General features: G+C 47.9%; 2 protein-coding genes across 3 annotated transcripts in view; one reads left to right on the top strand and one right to left on the bottom strand.

The window, feature by feature from the left end:
- Window positions 1-26,829, top strand: part of ARNT (aryl hydrocarbon receptor nuclear translocator) — a 101,243-nt gene that overhangs the window by 9,096 nt on the left and 65,318 nt on the right. For both annotated transcript variants that reach the window (XM_063947050.1, XM_063947051.1), the window contains exon 2: window positions 21,114-21,295. The gene's annotated coding sequence lies outside the window, so the exon portion shown is untranslated. The remainder of the gene's footprint in view (window positions 1-21,113; window positions 21,296-26,829) is intronic.
- On the bottom strand, window positions 2,961-3,838 carry CTXND2 (cortexin domain containing 2). The gene is given in 2 exon segments (XM_063948204.1): window positions 2,961-3,682; window positions 3,684-3,838. Coding segments are annotated over 2 exon segments (165 nt in total). The 5' UTR covers window positions 3,813-3,838; the 3' UTR covers window positions 2,961-3,646.

Here is a 26,829-nt window from a genome sequence, read left to right as displayed (position 1 = left end):
TCCTTATACTAGGCATAGTGACCTCCTTATACTAGGCATAGTGACCCCTTTAAACTAGGCATAGTGACCTCCTTATACTGGACATAGTGACCTCCTTAACTAGACATAGTGACCTCCTTATACTAGGCATAGTGACCTCCTTATACTAGGCATAGTGACCTCCTTATACTAGGCATAGTTACCCCTTTATACTAGGCATAGTGACCTCCTTATACTAGGCATAGTGACCTTTTTATACTAGGCATAGTGACCTCCTTATACTAGGCATAGTGACCTCCTTATACTAGGCATAGTGACCCCTTTATACTAGGCATAGTGACATCCTTATACTAGGCATAGTGACCCCTTTATACTAGGCATAGTGACCTCCTTATACTAGGCATAGTGACCCCTTTATACTAGGCATAGTGACCTCCTTATACTAGGCACAGTGACCCCTTTATACTAGGCATAGTGACCCCTTTATACTAGGCATAGTGACCGCTTTATACTAGGCATAGTGACCTCCTTATACTAGGCATAGTGACCCCTTTATACTAGGCATAGTGACCTCCTTATACTAGACATAGTGACCCCTTTATACTAGACATAGTGACCTCCTTATACTAGGCATAGTGACCTCCTTATACTAGGCATAGTGATCCCTTTATACTAGACATAGTGAACCCTTTATACTAGGCATAGTGACCTTCCTATACTAGGCATAGTGACCCCTTTATACTAGGCATAGTGACCTCCTTATACTAGGCATAGTGACCACTTTATACTAGGCATAGTGACCTCTTTATAGTAGGCATAGTGACCTCTTTATACTAGGCATAGTGACCTCTTTATACTAGGCATAGTGACCCCTTTATACTAGACATGGTGACCCCTTTATACTAGGCATAGTGACCTCCTTATACTAGGCATAGTGACCCCTTTATACTAGGCATAGTTACCTCCTTATACTAGGCATATTGACCTCTTTATACTAGGCATAGTGACCTCCTTATACTAGGCATAGTGACCTCCTTATACTAGGCATAGTGACCCCTTTATACTAGACATAGTGACCCCTTTATACTAGGCATAGTGACCTCCTTATACTAGGCATATTGACCTCTTTATACTAGGCATAGTGACCTCCTTATACTAGGCATAGTGACCTCCTTATACTAGGCATAGTGACCCCTTTATACTAGACATAGTGACCCCTTTATACTAGGCATAGCGACCCCTTTATACTAGACATAGTGACCCCTTTATACTAGGCATAGTGACCTCCTTATACTAGGCATAGTGACCCCTTTATACTAGGCATAGTGACCTCCTTATACTAGGCATAGTGACCCCTTTATACTAGGCATAGTGACCTCTTTATAGTAGGCATAATGACCTCCTTATACTAGGCATAGTGACCCCTTTATACTAGGCATAGTGACCTCTTTATAGTAGGCACACAGGTATTTATGCTACAGTAGGCACAGTGACCTCCTTATTCTAGGTCAACAGACCTCCTTAATCTAAGCATAGTGGCCACCTTATTCCAGGCACAGTGATCTCCTTATTCTAGGCACAGTGCCTCCTTATTCTAGGCACAGTGCCTCCTTATTCTAGGTATAGTGACATCCATTACAGTCCAGTTTTGTTTGTTTGTTAGGAAATCCATTTTTGAGTCCAGATGGCGAAATCAAATTGACTGAGGTACCAATTAGGTCACCTGTGCTCAAGCATGGATAGCCTAAAACCCGGACTGTAATCAGGATCAGATTGGCCCACGGGGTACAGGGGAAACCACCGGTGGGCCCCATCGCCTAAGGGCCCACCCCTCCTCTATGGAGGTTCTAGACTGTGCACTTGTATTATACATGGTAGATATGTTACATTACACTACACAAGATAATTGTGTGTTTATTGACTGATATCCCTTTCACACCCAGGTCTGACTCGGGATTTGGAACACTGTTCCAATCCGGATTAGACCCAAGACAGAACCCGTTCACAGCACGGTTCCACCCAGGTTATTCCAGGGTCAGCGCTGGATGCACTGCACATGAATGCAGTGGAACTGTTCTGCAGGAGCTTGGAGATTACATCTCCAAGTGCCGGGGACAGGGCTGCCATGAAAAATTATGGGTCCCAGGACTGACAAAATAGTCAGGGCCCCACCCTCCCCCCCAAAAAAGATTCTGTCACACTGCTCCACCCCTATGTGATATCATACATTGTAATGTTACATATAGGTGAAGTCTTGTGGACCTACAGGAATGGATCACAGAGAGCTGATGTACAGATGAGGCTTATTTTAAGAAGTCCTCCTTGTGCATCAGACTGCTGTTGATTCACAGACTGGTGCAGCTCTACAGGTATAGACGGTAGGAGCCAGGAGTGGTCCCCTTCTCTGTAAGGGCGCGGGACACCAGTCCCCACAGTCCCACCCTGATGGCTGCCCTGGCTGGGGATCCGGCACGCCCTATGCTGTGAACAGGACCCGGGTTACCCCTTCACACTGCCCCTTAGCCCGAAGTAAATAAGAAGACAGAAAATGCAAAATATGTATACGACCTACTGTGAATTATAAGTATATTATATTAGGACACTGAGGAGTTTCGTAATAAGTTAAAGCTTTGCTATAAGTCAGGGAAAACTGAGGTTATTTGTAATATATGTAATTGTTGACAGTAGGCCATAAAGTATTCCTTATCGCAGAGTTTTCCACCATTACAGTCCAGGTTTTAAGGATATCCATGCTTGAGTACAGATGGATAAATAACATTGACTGAGGCACTAATTAAGTCACCTGTGCTTAAGGATGGCTGTCCTTAAAACCTGGACTGTAATGGCGGAGTCTGGGAGACTCCGCCTGATCATACAAAAACTTTCCTGATGAGCACTGAAGTGATGGCATCTGATCTAGCCGAATAAACATAATGTAATCAGAACCATTAATACAGATATTATTTACAGAGGGGGGGGTGTGTGTGTGTGTGTGTGTGTGTGTGTGTGTGTGTGTGTGTGTGTGTGTGTGTGTGTGTGTGTGTGTGTGTGTGTGTGTGTGTGTGTGTGTATATATACACATACATACATACATCACATGTGTATTATATTGGTGTATGTTCCAGTAAAGTTAATGCATGGAAACATGTCATTTGGAACGTAACTGAATAAGGATGTGCTTAGTTGTCCTGTAAATAACCCTGATTATATGCCGGATTCCGTTTAGCTGTCAATTGGAAAACCTCCTCTGCCATTTTTTTGCTGGAAGGGGCTGCACATAGGAGAACCGCACTGCTTGCTGCTTATATTTTCAGCGGGCTGCTGAGTACTAAATGAACTGTTGGACAGTTCCTCGGATTCTCTTGCAGATGAATGACAACAAATGTGCATTGGAAACCAGCACATTTCGCTAATGAAATTAGCATAATTTATGGCGCATCAAGGGAGTGCTGATGTGGCAGTTTCTTTTCCCATAATCCTTCACAGTCTCTCCCAAGTAAAGGCAGTGATTTTGGAGATATGTGCTACTGTAGTGTTCTGCCTGATGTGAGCCATTGTAGAGGAAAGGCCTGTAGCTGTGGTAGGCCACGTTTTCCTGTGCCATATGATCAAAGGCTTTCCACAGCATTAATATCCTAAGAATTCTCCTTTGTCTGCCAAGAACTTCCTATTGGTCCTCCCACATGGAATTTGGGATGTCCTTTATAAGGGTCCATTATGAGCCTGGCGCAGCGCACAATCATCATGGCCAGAAAAATACACAGGAGCAGGAACAAGGCGATGGCAAACCCTTTATCCACATCCACAAGGGGTAATAAGGTGGGGTCGTCCATCGTGGTGTCCCTTCTCTTCTTCTCTCCTGCTTCAGGGGGCAAATACCTAAAAGAGACAGAAAACAGTGACAATGTACTTCAAGATTAACTCCACTCAGCAATAATGTTGACTAATTACCATACAGTAATTATGCTGGGTACTAAGACATTCTGAAATAACCTTGATGTCTACCCGAAATTGCTTAATGAAAACTCAGAAACACACTCTGGAATTTGACAGGATGTTAAAAACTAACATTTCTAAGAAACATCTGAATCCAAGGGGGTAATTCCAAGTTGATAGCAGCAGGAAATTTTTTAGCAGTTGGGCAAAACCATGTGCACTGCAGGGGGGGGGGGGGGGGGGGGGGGGGGCAGATATAACATTTGCAGAGAGAGTTAGATTTGGGTGGGTAATTTTGTTTCTGTCCAGGGTAAATACTGTCTGCTTTATTTTTACACTGCAATTTAGATTGCAGATTTAACTCACCACACCCAAATCTCTCTCTCTCTGCACATGTTATATCTGCCTCCCCTGCAGTGCACATGGTTTCGCCCAACTGCTCAAAAATTTCCTGCTGCGATCAACTTGGAATTACCCCCCATGTTGTGAATAACAGCCAGTGCTGAAAGTAGGGTGGTACGGGTGGTACGGAGTACCATTAAGAAATATGGTGGTGGTACTCAGTACCACCAGCCCACCACTGGGGCATAATTTATAAGGGGCATTTTTGTGTGTGGGACATAAAATGGTGTCAGTGGCATAATATGTAATAGGCATTACGGTGTGTGGTATAATATTTAAGGCATTATGGTGTGTTGCATAATGTTAATGGCATTACGATGTTTGGCATAATGTGTAATGGGCATTACGGTGTGGCATAATGTGACCATGCCCCTATTCTCATGTAGCCACTCCCCTAGTTTCATGTGACCACGCCCCCTCATGAGACGTGACCACTCCCATTTTTACTATCAGTAACACTAAGAAAAAATCTCTACTTGCACCACTGATAACAACATATACTAGAGATAAACCAGAACCTAGATAATCACCACCTACCTGGTGGTGATTATCACCAATCATACATTACCAGGACAGTCCAGGAACAGAGCATTTTCTCCTCATGGAGAGGGTCAGGTAGGCAAGTGTGACACACACACACACACACACACACACACACACACACACACACACACACACACACACACACACACACACACACACACACACACACACACACACACACACACACACACACACCTTTCCCTTAAATCTAATTTATGTCCAACATTACTTGGCTGTCACCAGGTCTTCAGATTGGTTAGTAAAGGTTTATAACAGGTAATATTACAATAACAGATCATTATGCTGGGTACTATGTTATTCTGAAATAACCCTTTAAATAGGATGTCTGCCTGAAATTGCCTAATGAAAACTCAGCAACACACTGCTTCTGCAACTTGACAGGATGTGAAAAACTAAAGGGCCCCATACACCAGGACGATTTTACACGATTTCATACAATTCCAATATATAATCCGTCTGATATATTGTATGAAATTGTGTACAATCGTATGTGTTTTAGATTGTATCCAATCTGATGCGCGTCCCCGTGGCTGTCGGATTGGATCCCCTAGGTCGTTGGTGCTGCACTAATCATATATCGGAATTGGATGGAATCGGATGAAAAAAGTGTGTGTGTTTTTTGTGCATGTGATATATCTCATGGTACAATTGTATGCCGTATGATATATTGCATGCGATGTATAGCGGCTTCATCAATCGCATGCGATATATCTTATGCAAAAAAAGCACAAAAGTACCAAATCGTATGGACGTATGGCATCACCTCCAGGAAGGTCCCGGGGTAGTTCTAGGGAAATTACATCCGACTTCAGCCTCAGACATATCGTTGTAGTGTATGTGGCCCTTAACACTTCTTATACCCCTTTCAGACATCAGGGCCGGGAAATTGCTGGGTCTAGCATGCCGGCTCCGTCACCCTGGTCAGGAGCAGGATCGCGAACCCAGGACCTAGTCCCGGGCCCTTTGCATTCAGACCCACCTAGATCCTGGGTTGATATACGTTCACACTCAAAACCCCGGGAATTTAAAGTAGATCTGAGAGGGGTTTTAGTAACATCTGTAACCATGTTATGGAATAACACATTATACTCTTGATAGACCAGAATTCAGATAATCACCATCTATAACAGCCATGTTTTCCTTAAAGCTAATTAAGCCAGCCAGTACGTAGATGCCGCCAGGACCTAAGTTTGGGTAGTAAAGGCTTATAACAGTTTGGTATTACAATAAGAGATAAACAGGATATTAATCAGGTCTTCAGGACACATAATACAGGGTAAATATATCAGACAATTTTATAACATAAACGGTTCCAGGAATACCGGTAGCATAAACTATAACCGGCAAGGAGGCTAACCTTCCCTGCCTTTTAAACCCAGCAGAAAATATCCTACATGAGTCTCCAGCCACACAATTCAGCATTACGGTCATGTTATCGCTGCGACGTATAACTCGGCATCCCTGTAGTTACGCAACAAGCTGCCAGAATGTGGAAGTATATGGCGGCAGGTCCGCCTCTCATGAGCCGCCATGTTTCAACAAGCCATGGGACTAATCAAAGCAGTCCACAGTAATACACCCAATTTCTTATCTCTGTGTTTCCATGGCAACAGATATTGCTCAGGAAGTTAAGGTATACACCAGGGACAATATGCATGCGTTGCTGAGTTTTCAAGAGGAGATTTCAGGAAGAAGTTTTATTTTAAGTCTTAAGAGTTATTCCTGTAAGTTGTACTGTTTAACAAAATTATATTCATTAACAAAAAACATATTTTAGTGTAGTTAACCCTTAAACGTAAAATTATTTTATTATTCTACAACTCCATTCCCTGCCCACTCCCAAAAAACACCCATAGCCTGTCAACCAGGCTGCGGCATCCAGGGCACGGCACCGGACACGTGTATTGTGACTCTGGCACATTCCCAGGGTGTAAACTTCAGCCAATTGCGAATACAATTGCCCTAAATTTAGCACAGCTACGATCATTCACACTGACATGCGGGGGGACGCCCAGCACAGTGCTAGTCCGCCCCGCATGTCAGTGCTGCCCCCCCCCCGCAGAAGTGCAAAAGCATCGCACAGCGGTGATTGCCTTTGCACTTCAAGAGTAGCTCCCGACCAGCACAGCTTTAGCGTGCCGGCCGGGAGCTACTCGACGCTTCACGGCCCGCAGCGCCTGTGTGTGACGTTACGCAGCCGCTGCAGCCCGCCCCCCCAACGGTCCACCTGCATTGGCCAGACTGCTCCCCCTAAACTGCGGCTTAACGCCGCCGTCCAGCCCCCTCCCGCCCAGCAACCGCCTCTGCCTCAGAGGCGATCGCTAGGCAACGTCGTCTGCAATGCGACGGCGCATTGCGGGCGCCGGCGCATGCGCAGCTCCGACCCAATTGCTGCGCTGTGAGAAACTGCAGCGAGCGATCGGTGTCGGAATGACCCCCATAGTGTAAGTCTGTAATTCAGGCCCATTGTCCCTAGGGGCTAAGTTGTCATGTAATGTATGTCCCTTCCGATAAACACAGGGGTAAAAGGAAAGATAGAGGTATGGGATAGAAGAAATGGTGCATGATACTATTGTCAGAAGGTGTAAGCTATTTATTTTTGCTTTTTGCCAGCACATACGTACCCCCAGCCTAAGTATTCTCCTGAGGAGGGGGTGTCCCGGAGTGATGACTGAATGTCTCACACACAAGTGGAAAGTGCATTGATGTCCTGTGTCATGGCTGTTCCCGTGGTATGTGTAACTGGCATCAGGCAGCGCGTCATTGTGTTTGAGGTTTCTTAGCAATGCAGAAAGTAGGGAAGCCTCCTGCTGGCGCAGCCTGGCTGCGACGGCAGGAGGGCCACCTCCATCTTTTTGATTAGAGTGGCTGCGTGTGACGTCTCACAGCCGCCCCCGATCACACCTACGCCCCCCCCCCCCCATTCGTGCTGCCACCAATTCCCCACCACGCCTTGGCAACGCTCTGTCCCCGCCTTGGAAACAGAGCGTTGCCTCTCCCTTCCCGCCCCGCGAATGCATCTGCCTGTCAATCAGCCGGGTGAACGCAGAAATTCCGTTTGGATCGCGATTGCGATCCAACCTGAATTAGCCCCTAAACCTGCATTTTGATATCATGCGTTATTGTGCCAATATAGACAACATATTGAATATTCCAGCACATCCCCCCACATTGGCTGTAGAAGTTGTGCTCCCATAGTTACAAAGATACTGCAGCTTCTCCCGTTATACCACCACTGCTATGACAGAGGTTTCACCATCATTGTGGGCAATTGAAACAGCTGTTTTCAGAAGATGGAGGACGTTCCCAGTATCTGGGACATTTAGAAAGGGGGCCCGAAATCTTCTACAGTTTCCCTCTTAATGATCAGTAGATGGCGTTAGGCCAGGGCCGAAACTTGGATTTTTGGCACCCGGGGCAAGGCGGTAATTTTCCGCTCCCCCACAAAAAAAAACATGCAAACAAAAACACCGTCAGACCAAAATAATCATATTATCAAAAAATGTAAAAAAAAAAAAGATTTTACTCACCGGTAAATCTATTTCTCGTAGTCCGTAGTGGATGCTGGGAACTCCGTAAGGACTATGGGGAATAGCGGGCTCCGAAGGAGGCTGGGCACTCTAGAAAGATTTATGACTACCTGGTGTGCACTGGCTCCTCCCACTATGACCCTCCTCCAAGCCTCAGTTAGGACACTGTGCCCGGACGAGCTGACATAATACGGAAGGATTTTGAATCCCGGGTAAGACTCATACCAGCCACACCAATCACACCGTACAACTCGTGATACTATATCCAGTTTGACAGTATGAAAACAACTGAGCCTCTCAACAGATGGCTCAACAATAACCCTTTAGTTCGCACTTGGGATGGGCGCCCAGCATCCACTACGGACTACGAGAAATAGATTTACCGGTGAGTAAAATCTTATTTCTCTGACGTCCTAGTGGATGCTGGGAACTCCGTAAGGACCATGGGGATTATACCAAAGCTCCAAACGGGCGGGAGAGTGCGGATGACTCTGCAGCACCGAATGAGAGAACTCAGTCCTCCTCAGCCAGGGTATCACATTTGTAGAATTTGCAAACGTGTTTGCCCCTGACCAAGTAACAGCTCGGCAAAGTTGTAAAGCGAGACCCTCGGGCAGCCGCCCAAGATGAGCCCACTTTCCCTGTGGAATGGGCTTTCACTGATTTAGGATGCGGCAGTCCAGCCGCAGAATGCTCCTGCTGAATCGTGTCACAGATCCAGCGAGCGATAGTCTGCTTAGAAGCAGGAGCACCCAGCCTGTTGGGTGCATACAGGATAAATAGCGAGTCAATTTTCCTGACTCTAGCCGTCCTGGAACATAATTTTTCAAGGCCCTGACTACGTCCAGTAACTTGTAATCCTCCAAGTCCCTAGCAGCCGCAGGCACACCACAATAGGTTGGTTCAAGTGAAAAAACTGATACCACCTTAAGGAGAAACTGGGGAACGAGTCCTCAATTCTGCCCTATCCATATGGAAAATCAGATAAGACTTTTATATGACAAAGCCGCCAATTCTGATACACGCCTGGCCGAAATCAAGGCCAATAACATGACCACTTTCAACGTGAGATATTTTAGATCCACGGTTTTTAGTGGTTCAAACCCCAATGTGATTTAAGAAACTCAACACCACGTTGAGATCCCAAGGTGCCACTGGAGGCACAACTGGGGGCTGAATATGCAGCACTCCTTTTACAATGTCTGAACTTCAGGTACTGAAGCTATTTTTTCTGGAAGAAAATCGACAGAGCCGAGATCTGTATCTTAATGGAGCCTAATTTTAGGCCCATAGACACTCCTGCTTGTAGGAAATGCAGAAATCGACCTAGTTGAAATTCCTCTGTTGGGGCCTTTTTGGCCTCACACCAAGCAACATATTTCCGCCATATGCGGTGGATAATGTTTTGCAGTAACATCTTTCCTGGCTTGAATCAGCGTAGGAATGACTTCCTCCGGAATGCCCTTTTCCTTCAGGATCCGGCGTTCAACCGCCATGCCATCAAAACGTAGCCGCGGTAAGTCTTGGAACAGACAGGGCCCCTGCTGCAGCAGGTCCTGTCTGAGCGGCAGAGGCCATGGGTCCTCTGATATATAGTTTCTTGAAGTTCTGGGTACCAGGCTCTTCTTGGCCAATCCGGAACCACGAGTATCGTTCTTACTCCTCGCCTTCTTATTATTCTCAGTACCTTTTGTATGAGAGGCAGAGGGGGGAACACATAAACCGACTGGTACACCCACGGTGTTACCAGAGCGTCCACAGCTATCGCCTGAAGGTCCTTGACCTGGCGCAATATCTTTTATAGCTTTTTGTTGAGGCGGGACGCCTTCATGTCCACCTGTGGCCTTTCCCAATGGTGTACAATCCTTAGGAAGACTTCTGGATGAAGTCCCCACACTCTCGGTGGAAGTCGTGTCTGCTGAGAAGATCTGCTTCCCAGTTGTCCACTCCGGGAATGAACACTGCTGACAGTGCTAACACATGATTTTCCGCCCATCGGAGAATCCTTGTAGCTTCTGCCATCGCCATCCTGCTTCTTGTGCCGCCCTGTTGGTTTACATGGGCGACTGCCGTGATGTTGCCTGATTGGATCAGGACCGGCTGGTTTTGAAGCAGAGGCCTTGCCTGACTCAGGGCATTGTAAATGGCCCTCTGTTCCAGAATATTTATGTAGGGAAGTCACCTGACTTGACCAAAGTCCCTGGAAGGTTCTTCCCTGTGTGACTGCCCCCCAGCCTCAAAGGCTGGCATCCATGGTCACTAGGACCTAGTCCTGTATGCCGAACCTGCGGCCCTCTTGAAGATGGGCACTCTGCAGCCACTACAGTAGAGATAACCCTGTCTCCAAGGACCAGGGTATCAGCCTAATGCATCTGAAGATGCGACCCGGACCACTTGTCTAACAGGTCCCCCTGAAAAGTTCTTGCATGGAACCTGCCGAATGGGATTGCTTCGTAGGAAGCTATCATTTTTCCCAGGACTCGCGTGCAATGATGCACCGATAACTGTTTTGGCTTCAGGAGGTCTCTGACTAGAGATGACAGCTCCTTGGCTTTCTCCTCCTGGAGAAACACTTATTTCTGGTCTGTGTCCAGAACCATCCCCAGGAACAGTAGACGTGTCGTAGGAACCAGCTGTGACTCTGGACTGTTTAGAATCCAACCGTGCTGTTGTAGCACTTTCCAAAATAGTGCTACCCCGACTAGCAACTGCTCCTTGGACCTCGCCCTTATAAGGATATTGTCCAAGTACGGGATAATTAAAAACTCCCCTTTTCGAAGGAGTATCCTCATTCCGGCCATTACCATGGTAACACCCTCGGTGCCATGTACAGTCCAAACGGCAGAGTCTGGACTTGGTAATGGTAATCCTGTACCACAATCTGAGGTACTCCTGGCGAGGATAGTAAATAGGGACATGCAGGTAAGCATCCTTGATGTCCCGGGATACCATGTAATCCCCCTCGTCCAGGCTTGCAATAACCGCCCTGAGCGATTCCATCTTGAACTTGAATTTTTTTATGTATGTGTTCAAGGATTTTAAATATAAAAAAGGGTCACACCGAACCATGCGGTTTCGGTACCCCAAAACCGTGTGGAATAGTAACCCCGTCCTTGTTGGAGTAGGGGCACCTTAAGTATTACCTGCTGGGAATACAGCTTATTAATTGCCTCTAGCACAGCCTCCCTGCCTGAGGGAGTTGTCGGCAAGGCATATTTGAGGAAACGGCGGGGGGAAGACATATCGAATTCCAGCTTGTACCCCTGAAATACTACTTGAATGAAACAGGGATCCACCTGTGAGCGAGCCCACTGATCGCTGAAATTTTTGAGACGGCCCCCCACCGTACCTGGCTACACCTGTGGAGCCCCCGCGTCATGCTGTGGACTCAGAGGAAGCGAGAGAAGAATTATGATTCTGGGAACAGGCTGACTGGTGCAGCTTTTTCCCTCTTCCCTTGTCTCTGTACAGAAAGGAAGCGCCTTTGACCCGCTTGCTTTTCTGAAGCCGAAAGGACTGTACCTGATAATACAGTGCTTTCTTAGTCTGTGAGGAAAATTGAGGTAAAAATATTTATTCCCAGCTGTTGCTGCGGATACGAGGTCCCAGAGACCATCCCCAAATAATTCCTCACCCTTATAAGGCAGAATCTCTATGCGCCTTTTAAGGGCAGCATCACCTGTCCAGTGACAGGTCTCTAATACCCTCCTGACAGAATGGACATCACATGTATTTTGGATGCCAGCCGGCAAAATATCCCTCTGTGCATCCCTCATATATAAGACGACGTCTTTAATATGTTCTCATGTTAGCAAACTAGTATGTTTGACAGGGTCACCGACCACGCTGCAGCAGCACGCTCTGCAGGTTTCAGTCTAGTACCTGAGTGTGTAAATACAGACTTCAGGCTAGCCTCCTGCTTTTTATCAACAGGTACCTTCAAAGTGGCCGTTTCTAAAACGGCAGTGCCAAACCTATTTTGACAACCGTGTGAGCGCCTTATCCACCCTAGGGGATATCTCCCAGCGTAACTTATCCTCTGGCGGGAAAAGGTACGCCATCAGTAACTTTTTAGAAATTACCAGTTTCTTATCAGGGGGAACCCACGCTTTTCACACACTTCATTCATTCATCTGATGGGGGAACAAAACACTGCCTGCTTTTTCTCTCCAAACATAAAAACCCATTTTTAGAGGTTAATGTCAGAAATGTGTAACACATTTTTTATTGCCGGGATCAAGTCACGGATGTTCCTAGTGGATTGTGTATATGTCTCAACCTTATATACAATATTGCGCCTAAATTTAGTGCCCCCCCTCTCTTTTTAACCCTTTGAGCCTGAAAACTACAGGGGAGAGCCTGGGGAGCTTTCTTCCAGTTGCACTGTGAAGAGAAAATGGCGCCAGTGTGTCTGAGGGAGATAGCTCCGCCCCTTTTCCACGGCCTATTCTCCCGCATTTTTCTGGATTCTGGCAGGGGTATTTACCACATATATAGCCTCTGGGGCTATATATTGTGGTATTTTTGCCAGCCAAGGTGTTTTTATTGCTGCTCAGGGCGCCCCCCCCAAGCGCCCTGCACCCTCAGTGACCGGAGTGTGAAGTGTGCATGAGGAGCAATGGCGCACAGCTGCAGTGCTGTGCGCTACCTTGGTGAAGACTGATGTCTTCTGCCGCCGATTTTCTGGACCTCTTCTTGCTTCTGGCTCTGTAAGGGGGACGGCGGCGCGGCTCCGGGACCGAACACCAAGGACTGGGCCTGCGGTCGATCCCTCTGGAGCTAATGGTGTCCAGTAGCCTAAGAAGCCCAATCCGGCTGCAAGCAGGCGAGTTCGCTTCTTCTCCCCTTAGTCCCTCGCTGCAGTGAGCCTGTTGCCAGCAGGTCTCACTGAAAATAAAAAACCTAATTCTATACTTTCTTTCTAGAGGCTCAGGAGAGCCCCTAGTGTGCATCCAACCTCGGCCGGGCACAAGATCTAACTGAGGCTTGGAGGAGGGTCATAGTGGGAGGAGCCAGTGCACACCAGGTAGTCATAAATCTTTCTAGAGTGCCCAGCCTCCTTCGGAGCCCGCTATTCCCCATGGTCCTTACGGAGTTCCCACCATCCACTAGGACGTCAGAGAAAAGGAGATACTATTGGACAATGTTCCCCTATGTGCCCCAAATGCCCTATGCGTCACATGCCCCCCCCCCCCCCCCCCCCAGCAGCGTGTTCAAGGCCGGCTCCAGGCCTACTAGCACCCTGAGGGAGAAAATGTAAAAGCTCCCCCCGCCCCCAACCCCTTTGGTGCGTGCGCTCCAGGAAAAGTGGGTTTGGCCTCATAACTTCATATTATCAGACTATCACCCGCTCTACGCACACAATTAGCAGCCTTACACATAACAGCCACAGTAGTGTTCCTTACACACAAGGTTGTCATTCCGAGTTGTTCGCTCGTTGCTGATTTTCGCTATGCTGCGATTTGCTGCTAAATGCGTTTTCCGGGAGTGTGCTAAAAAACGCAGGGTGCCAGGGATAAACGCAGGAGTGGCTGGAGAAACGGGGGAGTGGCTGGCCGAACGCAGGCGTGTGTGTGACGTCAAACCAGGAACTAAACTGACTGAGGTGATCGCAGTCTAGGAGTAGGTCTGGAGCTACTCAGAAACTGCAAGGAATTATTTAGTAGCAATTCTGCTAAGCTAAGATACACTCCCAGAGGGCGGCAGCCTAGCGTGTGCAATGCTGCTAAAAGCAGCTAGCGAGCGAACAACTCGGAATGACCACCAATGTCTCCAGTATAGTGGGCGGGATGTACTAATGTACATCGCCGCCCTGCGCCACGATGCTGATCGCATATGTACTAACATATGCGATCAGCATTGCGGAGGACAGCTCTTCCGATAAGAGCTGTCCTCCGCGATGCGCAGCGGCAGCCTGACTTCCGGGATTCGGCCCCAGAAGTCAGTCTGCGCATGCGCGGGGTGACGGGGGCGGCCGCAGGGCATGCTGGGAGGGATCCGATCGGATCCCTTACACAGCGCCGCGGAGAGAAGCCCATAGGCTTCTATGGACGTACGCCAGCTAAAGCTGGCGTACCCCGCCGCGGCGCTGTCCTGCCGGCCGGGGGTTAGTACATCAGGAAACTGCGGTAAACAGGGAGTTTACCGCATTTTCCGCTTAGTACATCCCGCCCAGTGTCAGATACACATAATGTCTCCAGTATAGTGTCAGATACACATAATGTGCAGTGCCAGATAGATATGATATGCCCCGCAGCCGTGCCAGCTACACATGACATGCCCCCCAGCAGTGCCAGCTACACACAATATACCCCCCAGCAGTGCCAGCTACACATGATAGTCAGACGCCGGCGCCGCACAGTGCGCATAGCGCACACAACAGTTTAAGGCCGGGTAGCGCTGCACAGGGCCGTCTCCAGGCACGAATATGGCAGCGCTCATTAAGGGTGGCGCCCCGCGCGGACGCTCTATTCGAACATGCCTGGAGCTGGCCCTGAGCGTGTTCCACTACATGCCCCCCTGTGTGTCCCCATACATTGCACTATATCACTACACTACATTCCCATATCCACTGCATTACATCACTCGTACAACATCCCCTACATGCTGAACTACATGACTACACTACAGCGTGTCTTCTCAATGGTGTGTAGGCGGCAGCTTGTTATCAGTCGGTGCTGGCCAGGCAGCAGGAATCATAGCCTGCTTAAAAACACAGCACCAACAGCTCACCTCTATAGCTTGCACAGTTCACTGCATGCTAGTCGCAGCACTGCATGGCAAAATGAGAGTTTAAGACAGTAGCCGGCATAGGAGAGATCCCAGGTACTGGAGATCATCCGCACAGCGTCGGAGCCAACTGTGGGCAGACAGGTGGGTCAGAGACATTGCCCCGGGAGCCGTCTGCTGTATCACTGGAGCAGCACAGCACTGCTGGTTAAAAAAAAAAAAAACCCTGTTCCTCTGTATCTCTTCGGCACCCGGTTTTTTTTTTTTTTGTTTCATTCCTGCACCCGGGGCGCATGCCCCCTTAGCCCCCCCTAGTTACGGCCCTGGTTAGGCATTGCAGCCTGCTGCCTACACGAACACATAAGCTAGCACTTTATTTTAGCCTTCGCCTAATTAAATAACCCCAGATAAAGGCATTCCAAATAGCAGAAATATGCGGCTAATTTGGGGGGCTCTAGTCCAAATGATGTTAAAACAGGTGCCTATAAAGCCAAAATATGAATCTTATGTATCTGTAACTTTTAGCTTATGGCTCTTATATGATTAATTTGTGCATATTGTGAATTCTGTTCTTAAATCCACAGGTCCACACTTCTTTATCATGGCGGGTCATTCCGACCTGATCGCACGCTAGCTATTTTTTGCAGCACTGCGATCAGGTCAAAACTCAACAAAACTGCGCCTGCATATGCACCGCAATGCGCCGGCGTGTCGTACAGGTACAAAGCCGATCGGTGCTGGGCGATGGATTTAACGAAGAATCCATTCGCACAGCCGATCGCAAGGAGATTGACAGGAAGAGGACGTTTATGGGTGTCAACTGACCGTTTTCAGGGAGTGTTTGAAAAAACGCAGGCGTGTCCAAGCGTTTGCAGGGCGGGTATCTGACGTCAATTCCGGGACTGGACAGGCTGAAGTGATCGCAGCGGTTGAGTAGAGTAAGTTCAGACCCACTCAGAAACTGCACAAAAATGTTTTATTCCACTCGGCTGCACATGCGCTCACACACTTGCAAAGCGAAAATACACTCCCCCATAGGCGGCGACTATCTGATCGCAGCGCTGCAAAAAATAGCTAGCGATCAACCCGGAATGACCCCCCATGTCTGATAATATAAAGTACGATCTGCTCAACTTATTTAGGACCTTCCCAGCCATGCTGTTAAGGTTTCACGTTGTACGAGCTCTGTCCCTGTGTATAAACGTCACTCGGCAACTCTCACTGAGACAGAGGCGTCAGCAGTCAGATTAATAACCTTTACTGGCATAGAGTCTGAGGACTGATCTTCTAATAACCTTCGCGGTTCAAGACTGCAGAATCCCATTATAAGGTGCCCTTGCTGCAAGTCTTATAGACCGGCACATGAGTCTATGGAGGATACGGCAGCAATCCTTGCAGTGATAATTAATGTGACTTCAATGATCGGTTACTGAGACGGCATAACTCTTATGCTCAGCAGCGTAGCTAGAAGCATATGGGCCCAGTATGAAATCTGAAGCAGGGCCCCTCGCTATGATATCTATGATTACAGATGCGCACATAGCCGAAACCGTAATACTGGAGTTTGCGTCCAACGCCTGCTTTCCAAACTGAGACCAATTAAGAGACAGGAGAAGCTCTTGTTAGTGCTATGATTAAAAGCGGAGGCACCAGCAGATGGCAGCACAGGAGGCCTGATCTGGATGTGGTTGGAGGAGGCATCAAGGCAGCAGCAGCAGCGATGCACTACTGTCGTAATGCAGCAGGAGGCATCTGATATAAGTAGACGCCTCCTGCTTGCATTGGTCATCCGTGATGAGTCCTAGGAGTTCACCTGCAACACCACTGGCCAGCGGGTCATGTAAGCCGGCCACCGCAGTTCCTACAAAGTGGACAGAAAATCTCCATCTTCCGATGGATACCCTTGTCTCGTCACTCCCCCAAAGCAGCGGCGACAAGCCTCCATTATGGGAAATGGAGGCCATAGCCGCCACCTCCCCACCCCCTGATGGCTGCAGGCTGTCAATCAACTGACAGTCTGCAGCCGATCTGCTATCGACGTCGCAGGACCTGTAGTGCACATGCGCTGCAGTATGGGTCCTGCACAAACGCAAAGTACCGAACATCCGTAAATTGCGACATGTGAAGCTCGCACCCAGAATGCCGCTGAGTTCCCCTATACCAGTGTTCCAAACTCCAGTCCTCAGGAACCCCTACCAGCGCATGTTTTACAGATCTCTAGTGCACATGTGTATTCACTACTAGCTGCCACGTAATGAATCACTTGTGATACTATGGAGATCTGTAAAACATGCACTGTTGGGGGTTCCCACAGACTGCGCACACACACACACTTTTTGCTCATCATCTTTCTCCCCATTTTACTGCATCTCTCTCTTCCCCCTCATCTATTTCTTGTCAGCACATTATTTTATTATATATATTATCCTTTGCATTCCCTTTTTTATTAACATCTTTACTATTATTATTTTAGCCTTTATTTATATGGTGCCACAAGGGATCCGCAGCGCCCATTACACAGTACATAATAAAATGAGCAAACAAGAAAACAGCAATTGTAGTTCAAGACAATATAGGACAGGTATAGAAAACCCGGGGTCAGGGGCCATCAAAGGGAGTATAGAGTATAAGATAGTGTAAGTAAGAAAAGGAAAGGCACATGAGGAAAGAAGGCCCTGCTCCTGCGAGCTTATAATCTAAAAGGTGAGGGGTAACAGACCGGGGTGACACAGAAGGGGTAGACAGTGAGCATAGACAAGAGGGTTAGGAGGAGAGACGGCTGGGTTTGGGGAAGAAGTGGGTGTTGAGAGACCTTTTGAAGTTTTGTAGAGAGGTGGAGAGTCGGATGGGGAGAGGTAGAGAATTCCAGAAAAAAGGAGCAGCACGTGCAAAATCTTGTAGGTAGGAGTGGGAGGAGGTAATCAGAAGACAGGAGAGTCAGCGTGTATTAGCAGAGCGAAGAGGACAGGCAGGAGTGTAAAGGGAGATAAGGTCAGAGATGTAAGAGGGAGAAGAGATTGAACTATTATGGATGTCCTCACCTTTTCTCCTCTACAAGAGGTCTGTGCATCCCCATGTGCCTCTTCCCTTTCTTCTACTCCAGTGGCACTCCAACTCAGGGCCTAATTCAGACCAGATCGCAGTAGCAAATTTGTTCTCTGATGGGCAAAATTATGCGCACCGTGGGGAGGGGGGGGGGGGGGGCAGATATAACATGTGCAAAGAGAGTTAGATTTGGGTGGGGTGTGTTAAAACTGAAATCTAAATTGCAGTGTAAAAATAAAGCAGTCAGTATTTACCCTGCACAGAAACAATATAACCCACCCAAATCTGACCCTCTCTGCACATGTTGCATCGGCCCCACCTGCAGTGCACATGGTTTTGCTAATAGAGAACAAATTTGCTGGTGCGATCAGGTCTGAATTAGGCCTTCAGTCCTCAGGACCCCGGACAACTCATGTTTTCCAGATATAGATATATATATATATATATATATATATGTGTGTGTTTGGATGTTTACAATGTTGTGATGTTGCTGTTGGGTGATTATCAGCAGTGTCTGTTTGTCAGTATGAGGTAGTGTGTGATGGGTAAGTATAGGAAGTACAGGCCCGGCGCTAGCCGCTCAGCAAAGGGATGCAGTGCAGGGAGGCGCCAGGAAGGAGAGACGCTCTTCCTGCTCTGCATTCCTATGCTGCGCCGTCATGTCCCCCCTGCTGCTGCCAGCTGCTGCACCTGTCACACTCTATGACAGGCAGCGGCGCCGGCAGCCCAAAGCCTCCTCTCCCCCTCCCCTCCCTTGTGGCAGTGCACGGACCTAAAAGGGGGCGGGTCTACATGGGAACAAGGGGCGGGTCTACACGGGTCCTGGCTGCAACAGGAGGATGAGCTGATACAGCTCCGGCCAGCCAGACTTCCTTAGGTAAGTGTTTGGAAAGACAGTGAGTGAATGAAAGTGTGTGTGTGTGTGTGTGTGTGTGTGTGTGTGTGTGTGTGTGTGTGTGTGTGTGTATACAGGGTCTGTGTATACTGTATATATGTGTGACTGTGTATGTGTGTAATGTATGTACAGTATGTATGTGTATGTGTGTCTATGTATATGTGTATGTGGTGTGTATATCTGTGTGTGTTAGTGTGACTGCGCATAATTTGTGTAAGCAGCACTGGTACAGGGGGCGTTACGCGTGCAAGCATCACTGGTACAGGGGGCGTTGCGTATGCAAGCGTCACTGGTACAGGGGGCGTTATGTGTGCAAGCGTCACTGGTACAGGGGGCGTTACGCGTGCAAGCGTCACTGGTACAGGGGGCGTTATGTGTGCAAGCGTCACTGGTACAGGGGGCGTTATGTGTGCAAGCGTCACTGGTACAGGGGGCGTTATGTGTGCAAGCGTCACTGGTACAGGGGGCGTTATGTGTGCAAGCGTCACTGGTACAGAGGGCGTTATGTGTGCAAGCGTCACTGGTACAGGGGGAGTTATGTGTGCAAGCGTCACTGGTACAGGGGGAGTTATGTGTGCAAGCGTCACTACTACAGGGGGCGTTACGTGTGTAAGCCTCACTGGTACAGGGGGAGTTATGTGTGCAAGCGTCACTGGTACAGAGGGCGTTACGTGTGTAAGCCTCACTGGTACAGGGGGAGTTATGTGTGTAAGCGGTACTGCTACAGGGGGCATTACGTGTGTAAGCGGCACTATTACAGGGGGCGTTACGTGTGTAAGCGGTACTGGTACAGGGGGCGTTACATCTGTTAGCGTCACTGGTACAGGGGGCATTACGTGTGTAAGCGGCACTATTACAGGGGGCGTTACGTGTGTAAGTGGTACTGCTACAGGGGGCGTTACATCTGTTAGCGTCACTGGTACAGGGGGAATTACGTGTGTAAGCGGCACTATTACAGGGGGCGTTACGTGTGTAAGTGGTACTGCTACAGGGGGCGTTACATCTGTTAGCGTCACTGGTACAGGGGGAATTACGTGTGTAAGCGGCACTGGTACAGGGGGCGTTACGTGTGTAAGTGGCACTGGTACAGGGGGCGTTACATTTGGAAGCGTCACTGGTACAGGGGGCAGTACGTGTGTAAGTGGCACTGGTACAGGGGGCGTTACATGTGGAAGCGTCACTGGTACAGGGGGCGTTACATGTGCAAGCGTCACTGGTACTACGTGTGTAAGCGTAACTGGTACAGGGGGCATTACGTGTGTAAGTGTCACTGGTACAGGGGGCGTTACGTGTGTAAGTATCGCTATTACAGGGGGCATTATGTGTGAAAGCGTCACTGGTACAGGGGGTGTTGCGTGTGGAAGCGTCACTGGTACAGGGGGCGATACATGTGCAAGCGTCACTGGAACTACGTGTGTAAGCGTCACTGGTACAGGGGGCGTTACGTGTGCAAGCGTCACTACTACAGGGGGCATTGTTCATGACGACCTAATGGTCATGTCGACCTAGCCACTGTCAACCAATGGGTGTCGACCTAGCCACTGTCGACACTGAGTCTCATACCCGTGTGTATAACATGAACAGCAGACATTGTATATTATACACTACCCTGAAATAATTACAAATATTTAAGGCCGAACACTGAGAACTGCATCACATATATGAAATTCAATGGTTTGTACTGTTTAGTTGATCAGTACAGGAAAATAGGGACATTTCTAGGAACAGACCTTTAAAACCTTGGTCTGTCCCTAGAAGTTATGGACAGCTGCCACCTACTGTATATTAACGGTCTCTCTATATACACTCTTGCCATAGATCTGATTACAGATATTTGGCAGACCATTGTAGGAGACTTGTCAGATGTTTTCTCAGTGACACGTTTATTGTACTGTATATAAGGTGTCTGGACTCTGTCTAGTAAGCATGTTAGCTAGGGAAAACTCATTTTTTCTCATCCTCCTATTCATAGAAAACTATATAATAGTCAATTTTAATGCGTTTTCTTTTCTCTTATACCCTTTTCACCCCAGAATCCATGGTCTGACCCGGGACAAACCCTGTTCACGCCACAGCTCAGACCCGGGTTATTCCCGCGTCGACACCGTTTACACTGTACATGGGTGCAGTGTTAAATGTTCTGCCGGCACTTGGAGAAGACATCAAACCCAAGCGCCAGGGACCAGGCTCTCCCCATACTGTGACCAGCGTCAAGGTGAACCTTTATCAGCGGAGACCCTACATCCCCAATACTGACACATTATATCATTTTTGTCTTCTTTCTTTTATTCTACAAACTTATTATGTCATTAAAATGAACTTACTAATAATAATCTTAATTTAGATAGAGAATTGTAAAAGTTGTTTTTACATATTGGCAATAATTAACCCGCAGCATAGAACCCAAAACATTTGCAAATTCCAAATCGGGACACGGGGGCATGCAATCAGGGCCGTAACTCTGGGTGTGTGAGCGCGTCGCCCAGGGCCCAGGGAGCAGCAGCATCACTTCCCCCCGGCCAGTGTATTTGGCTTGCAGGGTGCCTGAAACCACTGGCGTTTCTATAATGGGTGCAGTGTGTGCGGTGCACACGAGCCCCTGAGCCCAGAGGGGGCACCCACCGCACACACTGCACCCATTTTTAAAATACTCACCCCTCCAAAGTCCAGCGCCGGCATCCGCAGCGCTATTAGAACGCTCAGCGGCCATTTTCACGGAGTTCTGCGCATGTGCAGTAGAGAAATCTCAGGGAAAATGGCAGCCGCGCTGGAGAACTGCGCATGCGCAGTAGAGTCTGAGCCCTCTAGAGCTCAGACTCTACAGCGCTCCGGGCAGAGAGGAGGGGGCCCGAACGGAGGAGGCTGAACACGGGCCTCCTCCTTTCTTAAAACGCCCCTGCCTGAAACTACTCATGCAGACAGTATTGCTGTTGCAGAGCTGCCCAGAGGATCCTTGGACACTCACTTCCCAGTGTTGGCGGATCCACCCCCTTGTTGTGACATCATGACGTCATGTGATCAGGATGCAGGGCTGGCACGGGGCGCAGTGACTCTCTGCTCCGGCACTGCATGGCTTTGGCATTCTGAAACTGCGCCTATTTTGCACTCTCCCCTTCTCGCTAAATACCACTTAATCACCACACACCTGCCTTCGCTGTGTGTGACACCCACTCACCATAGCGAGTGGAGAAAAACGTGAACAAGGACGACATGGAAAAAGGCTGACATGAGTTTTTCACAATTTTTCGTGCCAGCATGATTGCGTCATCGTGGCCCTGCCCCCCTCCCACCCCACTCTAAAGTGCCAATAATAATGGTATTGTAAAGCTGGGGGCGTGGTTACAATTGCGCAAATCAGAACAATTCACATCATCGACGATCCGGCCCGCACACTTTACTCAGGACAGTGGGCAGTGCCAGATATAAGGGTGGCACTGCGGGATACTTGTATGCCTTTCCGGAAGGCCGGGAGCCGCACCCGATTTTCAGTAGCCTCCTGGCCATTCCGTGAGGGTGGGCAGAGCCGGCCTTAGGCATAGGCAAACTAGGCAAATGCCTAGGGCATTTGGCATACCTAGGGGCACAAGCGGCTTCTGCTGATTAAAATTATATGCAGCATGCCTATATTCTGTGTGTGACTGTGGCTGTATCTGCATATGAAATGCTATGTTACAGTGTATTCCTGGAAATCACTGTAATGTAGCATTTCGTATGCAGATACAGCCATGGTTTATGTTTATAAGGACATTAATAATGTGTGTCATGTGTGTAAGGGGCATTACTAGGTGTTTTTTTTTAGAGATGAGCGGATTCGGTTTTACTCGGTTTTACTCGGTTCTCAAAACCGAATCTTATTGGCTCACGGATGTCACGTGTTTTGGATAGCCAATAAGATTCGGTTTTGAGAACCGAGTAAAACCGAATCCGCTCATCTCTAGTTTTTTTGTGTATAAAGGCATTACTAAAGTGTGGCATTATGTGTATAAGGTGCTTTACTGTGTGGCGTAACGTATAGAAAGGGCACTACTGTGTGGTCTAATGTGAATTAATAGGAATATGCTGAGGTGTAATGTGAATTAGGAGCAAATCAGTGTGACGTAATGTGAATAAGGGGCACTACTGTGAGGAGTAATGTATATAAAGTGGTACTACTGTGTGATGTAACGTGAATAAGGGACACTATCACATGATATAATGTGAATAAAGTTGCACTGCTGTGGCGTAATTTGAACTGGGGGTATTATTGTGTGGTGATGCCCCTTCCCAGCAAGAACACGCCCCTTTTTGGGCTGTGCGCCGAATGTGTGCACTGTTACTATTTAAAATATAGGGGGTAGGAGCATCAAAAATGAGGACTGCTATGGGTGAGAGGTGAAGGTGCTGGGAAAGGGGTGTAGGCTCGGAAGCGGATCTAGCGCCCGTGCTAGGGGGCACCAGCCAAAATATTGCCCAGGGCATCTTATTGGTTAGGACCGGCTCTGAGGGTGAGCAAATATGTCTAAAAGTGCTGCGTTATCTCTTATTTTCTGTTGCCAGTCACAGAAAGAGAGAGCAACGCGTGCTGTCTTACACGCTATATACACTACATACATTCCTGAACACATAAAACACCTTTTTGAACAGTAAAAAAAAGACAAAAAAAGTTATAATAATACAATCCTTAAATTATTTGTGAAATTGCATCGTATTCCAAAACTGGTCGGCTTATGTATTTACACCCCTGCCTGCGTATATCAGAACTGCACATCTTCCCCCCCAAAATCCTCTGGGCAAGGACACACATCCCAGCACCCACACAACAAACAGAATGACATTGCATAATTACAGATACTGTTTTTCAGCAGCAGTTCTGCGCTCACATATAATATAATTGCACACGTCCACTTCGGTACTAATTAGGCACGCTCATTCAACACGGTAATTAAACATTACATACGTGAGGCGATGTGGTTTCAGCAGAGTGACATATTTAACATACATCTATTTAGGTGAATATACACACAGCAATAAACACGACAATTGCTTCTAAAGCCCATTTACAAACATAAAAACTAGATTGTTTTACTTGTAGCAGAAAAGCATCATTGGGAAGTTTATTTGGTGACGGTTTATGATGTGTATCCTGCCTGCGACTCTTTGCTGGTAATGAAGTGCTGACTTTGTACATGCAGATGAGGAGAGCCCTGCAAATCTGACAGTGTGTCATGGTACCGTGCCGTGGTACAGAGATGCTACATCATTGGATTAGCCTGAGCTACATAATAAAGACGTGCTTTCTTTTTGTTACCTGCTAATCCTGTCATTTGTGCCTGCAGTCTGTGTGACTAATTTCCATGTACAGAAGGGGGGAATCCTGGCTGTGCTTATTCTGCAGTGCTCGCCGGAGCTGCTTGTGATGCAGACTGTCTTAGCCCGGACCGTTTCATGAATCTTTTAGGTGGGAATGCACCAGAGTAGGGTTACAGGAGAATAGATCTCCTACACTGCGGGCTGAGCAGGACAAGGAGGGAGAGACTGATGTGTACCGCTGGCAGAACTGCCCCGCATCCTGCCTCCTAAGCGGTACCGGGGGTGACACTGGGTCATTACTCATGACATAAATAGCAATTAACCTAATTGGATGGGTTTAAGCTCATGGGGGGGCTATTTACATGTCTCTGTCTGGATAATAAATAAGGGTGTGTAATGAAGTGTGTGTGTGTTTGTGATGGATGTTAGAAGTCACCAAGGGGATCTGTGTGCATACAAAATCACCAAGCTATAGGCCAGGGTCTTCTGTACAGATTATACAAATCCAAGGTGACTTCTACTAACCATATTATTTATTGACAGTTTCTTATATAGCGCAGCAAATTCCATTGCGCTTTACAATTGGAAACATCAATGATAAAACAAAACTCGGGAACATCTCCAGTGCACATGCGCAAATCACTCAGAAATGGCCACGGCGGACATTTTCAAAGTGATTTATGTCTGTACTACAGCGTCGCTGCCATAACACGGAAGTTTTGTAGTGATGATGCCATCATAGGGAGTGTCCAGAGGGGATGGGAGTGGGTACTAATTACCTGGGACCAGGCCTTCTGGAAATGCCCTTTTGCAGCATGCACAGTATTGATCATTATTATTTTTTATTATTATTTTCTCTCATATTTGACCACACACCGTTCAGTGCCCGGGCCCAGCGGATGTCTCAGTGTCCCTTTCTACCATAACTCACCTTCTGTACAGAGGATATCCAGAGGCGTTTCATACATCTCTTATCTAGAACATTCTAAAAACTAGAGAAGAGAAGAATAGCGAATGGCTGCCGCTCTGTGAGGTCATACACACAGACATGGTCACCAAGCGTTCCTCCCGCAGTCTCCAGGCTCCTGCATTGCATATACTCACCCGTATAGAGAGATCTATGCTTATCTGCCAAGCGGCAGGCCCCTACCTGTACACTAGGTTTAATATCTGTCAATGGAATCATTACGCTTCTAGGCTAACTCTGTAGCGTCCGCAAATCCAAAGAGACACACTCGCTGAAGGCAGCCTAAGGGGTTATTCAGAGACGGACGCAGATCTTGCTTTCCTTACGCAGCAAGATCTTCATTCATCTACGCACATGCTGGGGGCCGCCCAGCACAGGGCAAGATCGCCCAGCATGTGTGTGGTACCGTCCCCTGATGAAACCGCAATTTATGTGTGAAAGCTTCGATTAGAGGTTGACCCCTGCCTACGCAGCCTGACTGCGGTGGCAGGTAGTCCGGCGCCATTTGTTTTCTCTGAGCGTCTGCATGATGCACTCACGACGCGCCCCCGTTTTGCCCACCACACCCCCACAACGCCGCCCCCCCCGACCATCCACCTCTGTCAATCACTATGCGCTTGCATCCTTCCAGGGTGTGGTCGCATAGTGAAGGGTCGCGCACGCACACTGCGGCCGGAGGCGTGTTTGCAGACCTCTCTGGATGCAGCCACTGCGTACAGATGTTCGGATGTGTCCAGGTCTGGATAGACCCCTATATGACAATGCACTTCTCTGTTACAGGTGTATATCTCTGTGTCGCACTGTGTACACTCAGTTCCAGTACATGTTACGTTTGAAATAATTACAAAGAGAAAAATTTTCCCCTAGCACACCAAGAGTATCAGCAATAAGATTAGCACACTACAGAAATTCACAGCACTTAGTTGCATATATTTCCAAAGGGCATGGGTCATTAGGTCCACCACACTTAGGTCGACCACTATTGGTGGTGCATTAAGTCGACATGGTCACTAGGTCGACATGGTAATTAGGTCGACATGAACAAGGGCAACATGACAAATGTCGACATTAATTTTTGTTTTTTACTTTTGTGGGTGTCGTTTTCTTCGTAAAGTGACGGGGAACCCCAATTAGTGCTCCGTGTCCCCTTGCATGGCTCGCGCTTCGGGCAGGTTACCGTTCCCAATCGTAGTCCACATGGATCGTAGAGTAAGAAAAAGTTCAAAAAATAAAATAAAAAAATGTGAAAAACGCATGTCGGCTTTTTTCCATGTCGACCTAGTGACCATGTCGAACTAATGTATGTTGACCAATAGTGGTCGATCTAAGTGTGGTCGATCTGCATTCCAGAAGTAATACATTTTATGTTGCATGCAAGTTGTATACTGTACACAATGATATACAATATCATAGAGTGGGATACGTTCAGGATGGCGGCGGTCGGGATGCCGCAGTCGAAATCCCGGTGCCAGAATCCCAACACACAGCCACAA

The sequence above is a fragment of the Pseudophryne corroboree genome, chromosome 12 (genome assembly GCF_028390025.1).
Source record: "Pseudophryne corroboree isolate aPseCor3 chromosome 12, aPseCor3.hap2, whole genome shotgun sequence".
NCBI classification, from domain to species: Eukaryota; Metazoa; Chordata; class Amphibia; order Anura; family Myobatrachidae; genus Pseudophryne; species Pseudophryne corroboree.
This window is presented reverse-complemented; position numbering and strand designations above follow the sequence as displayed.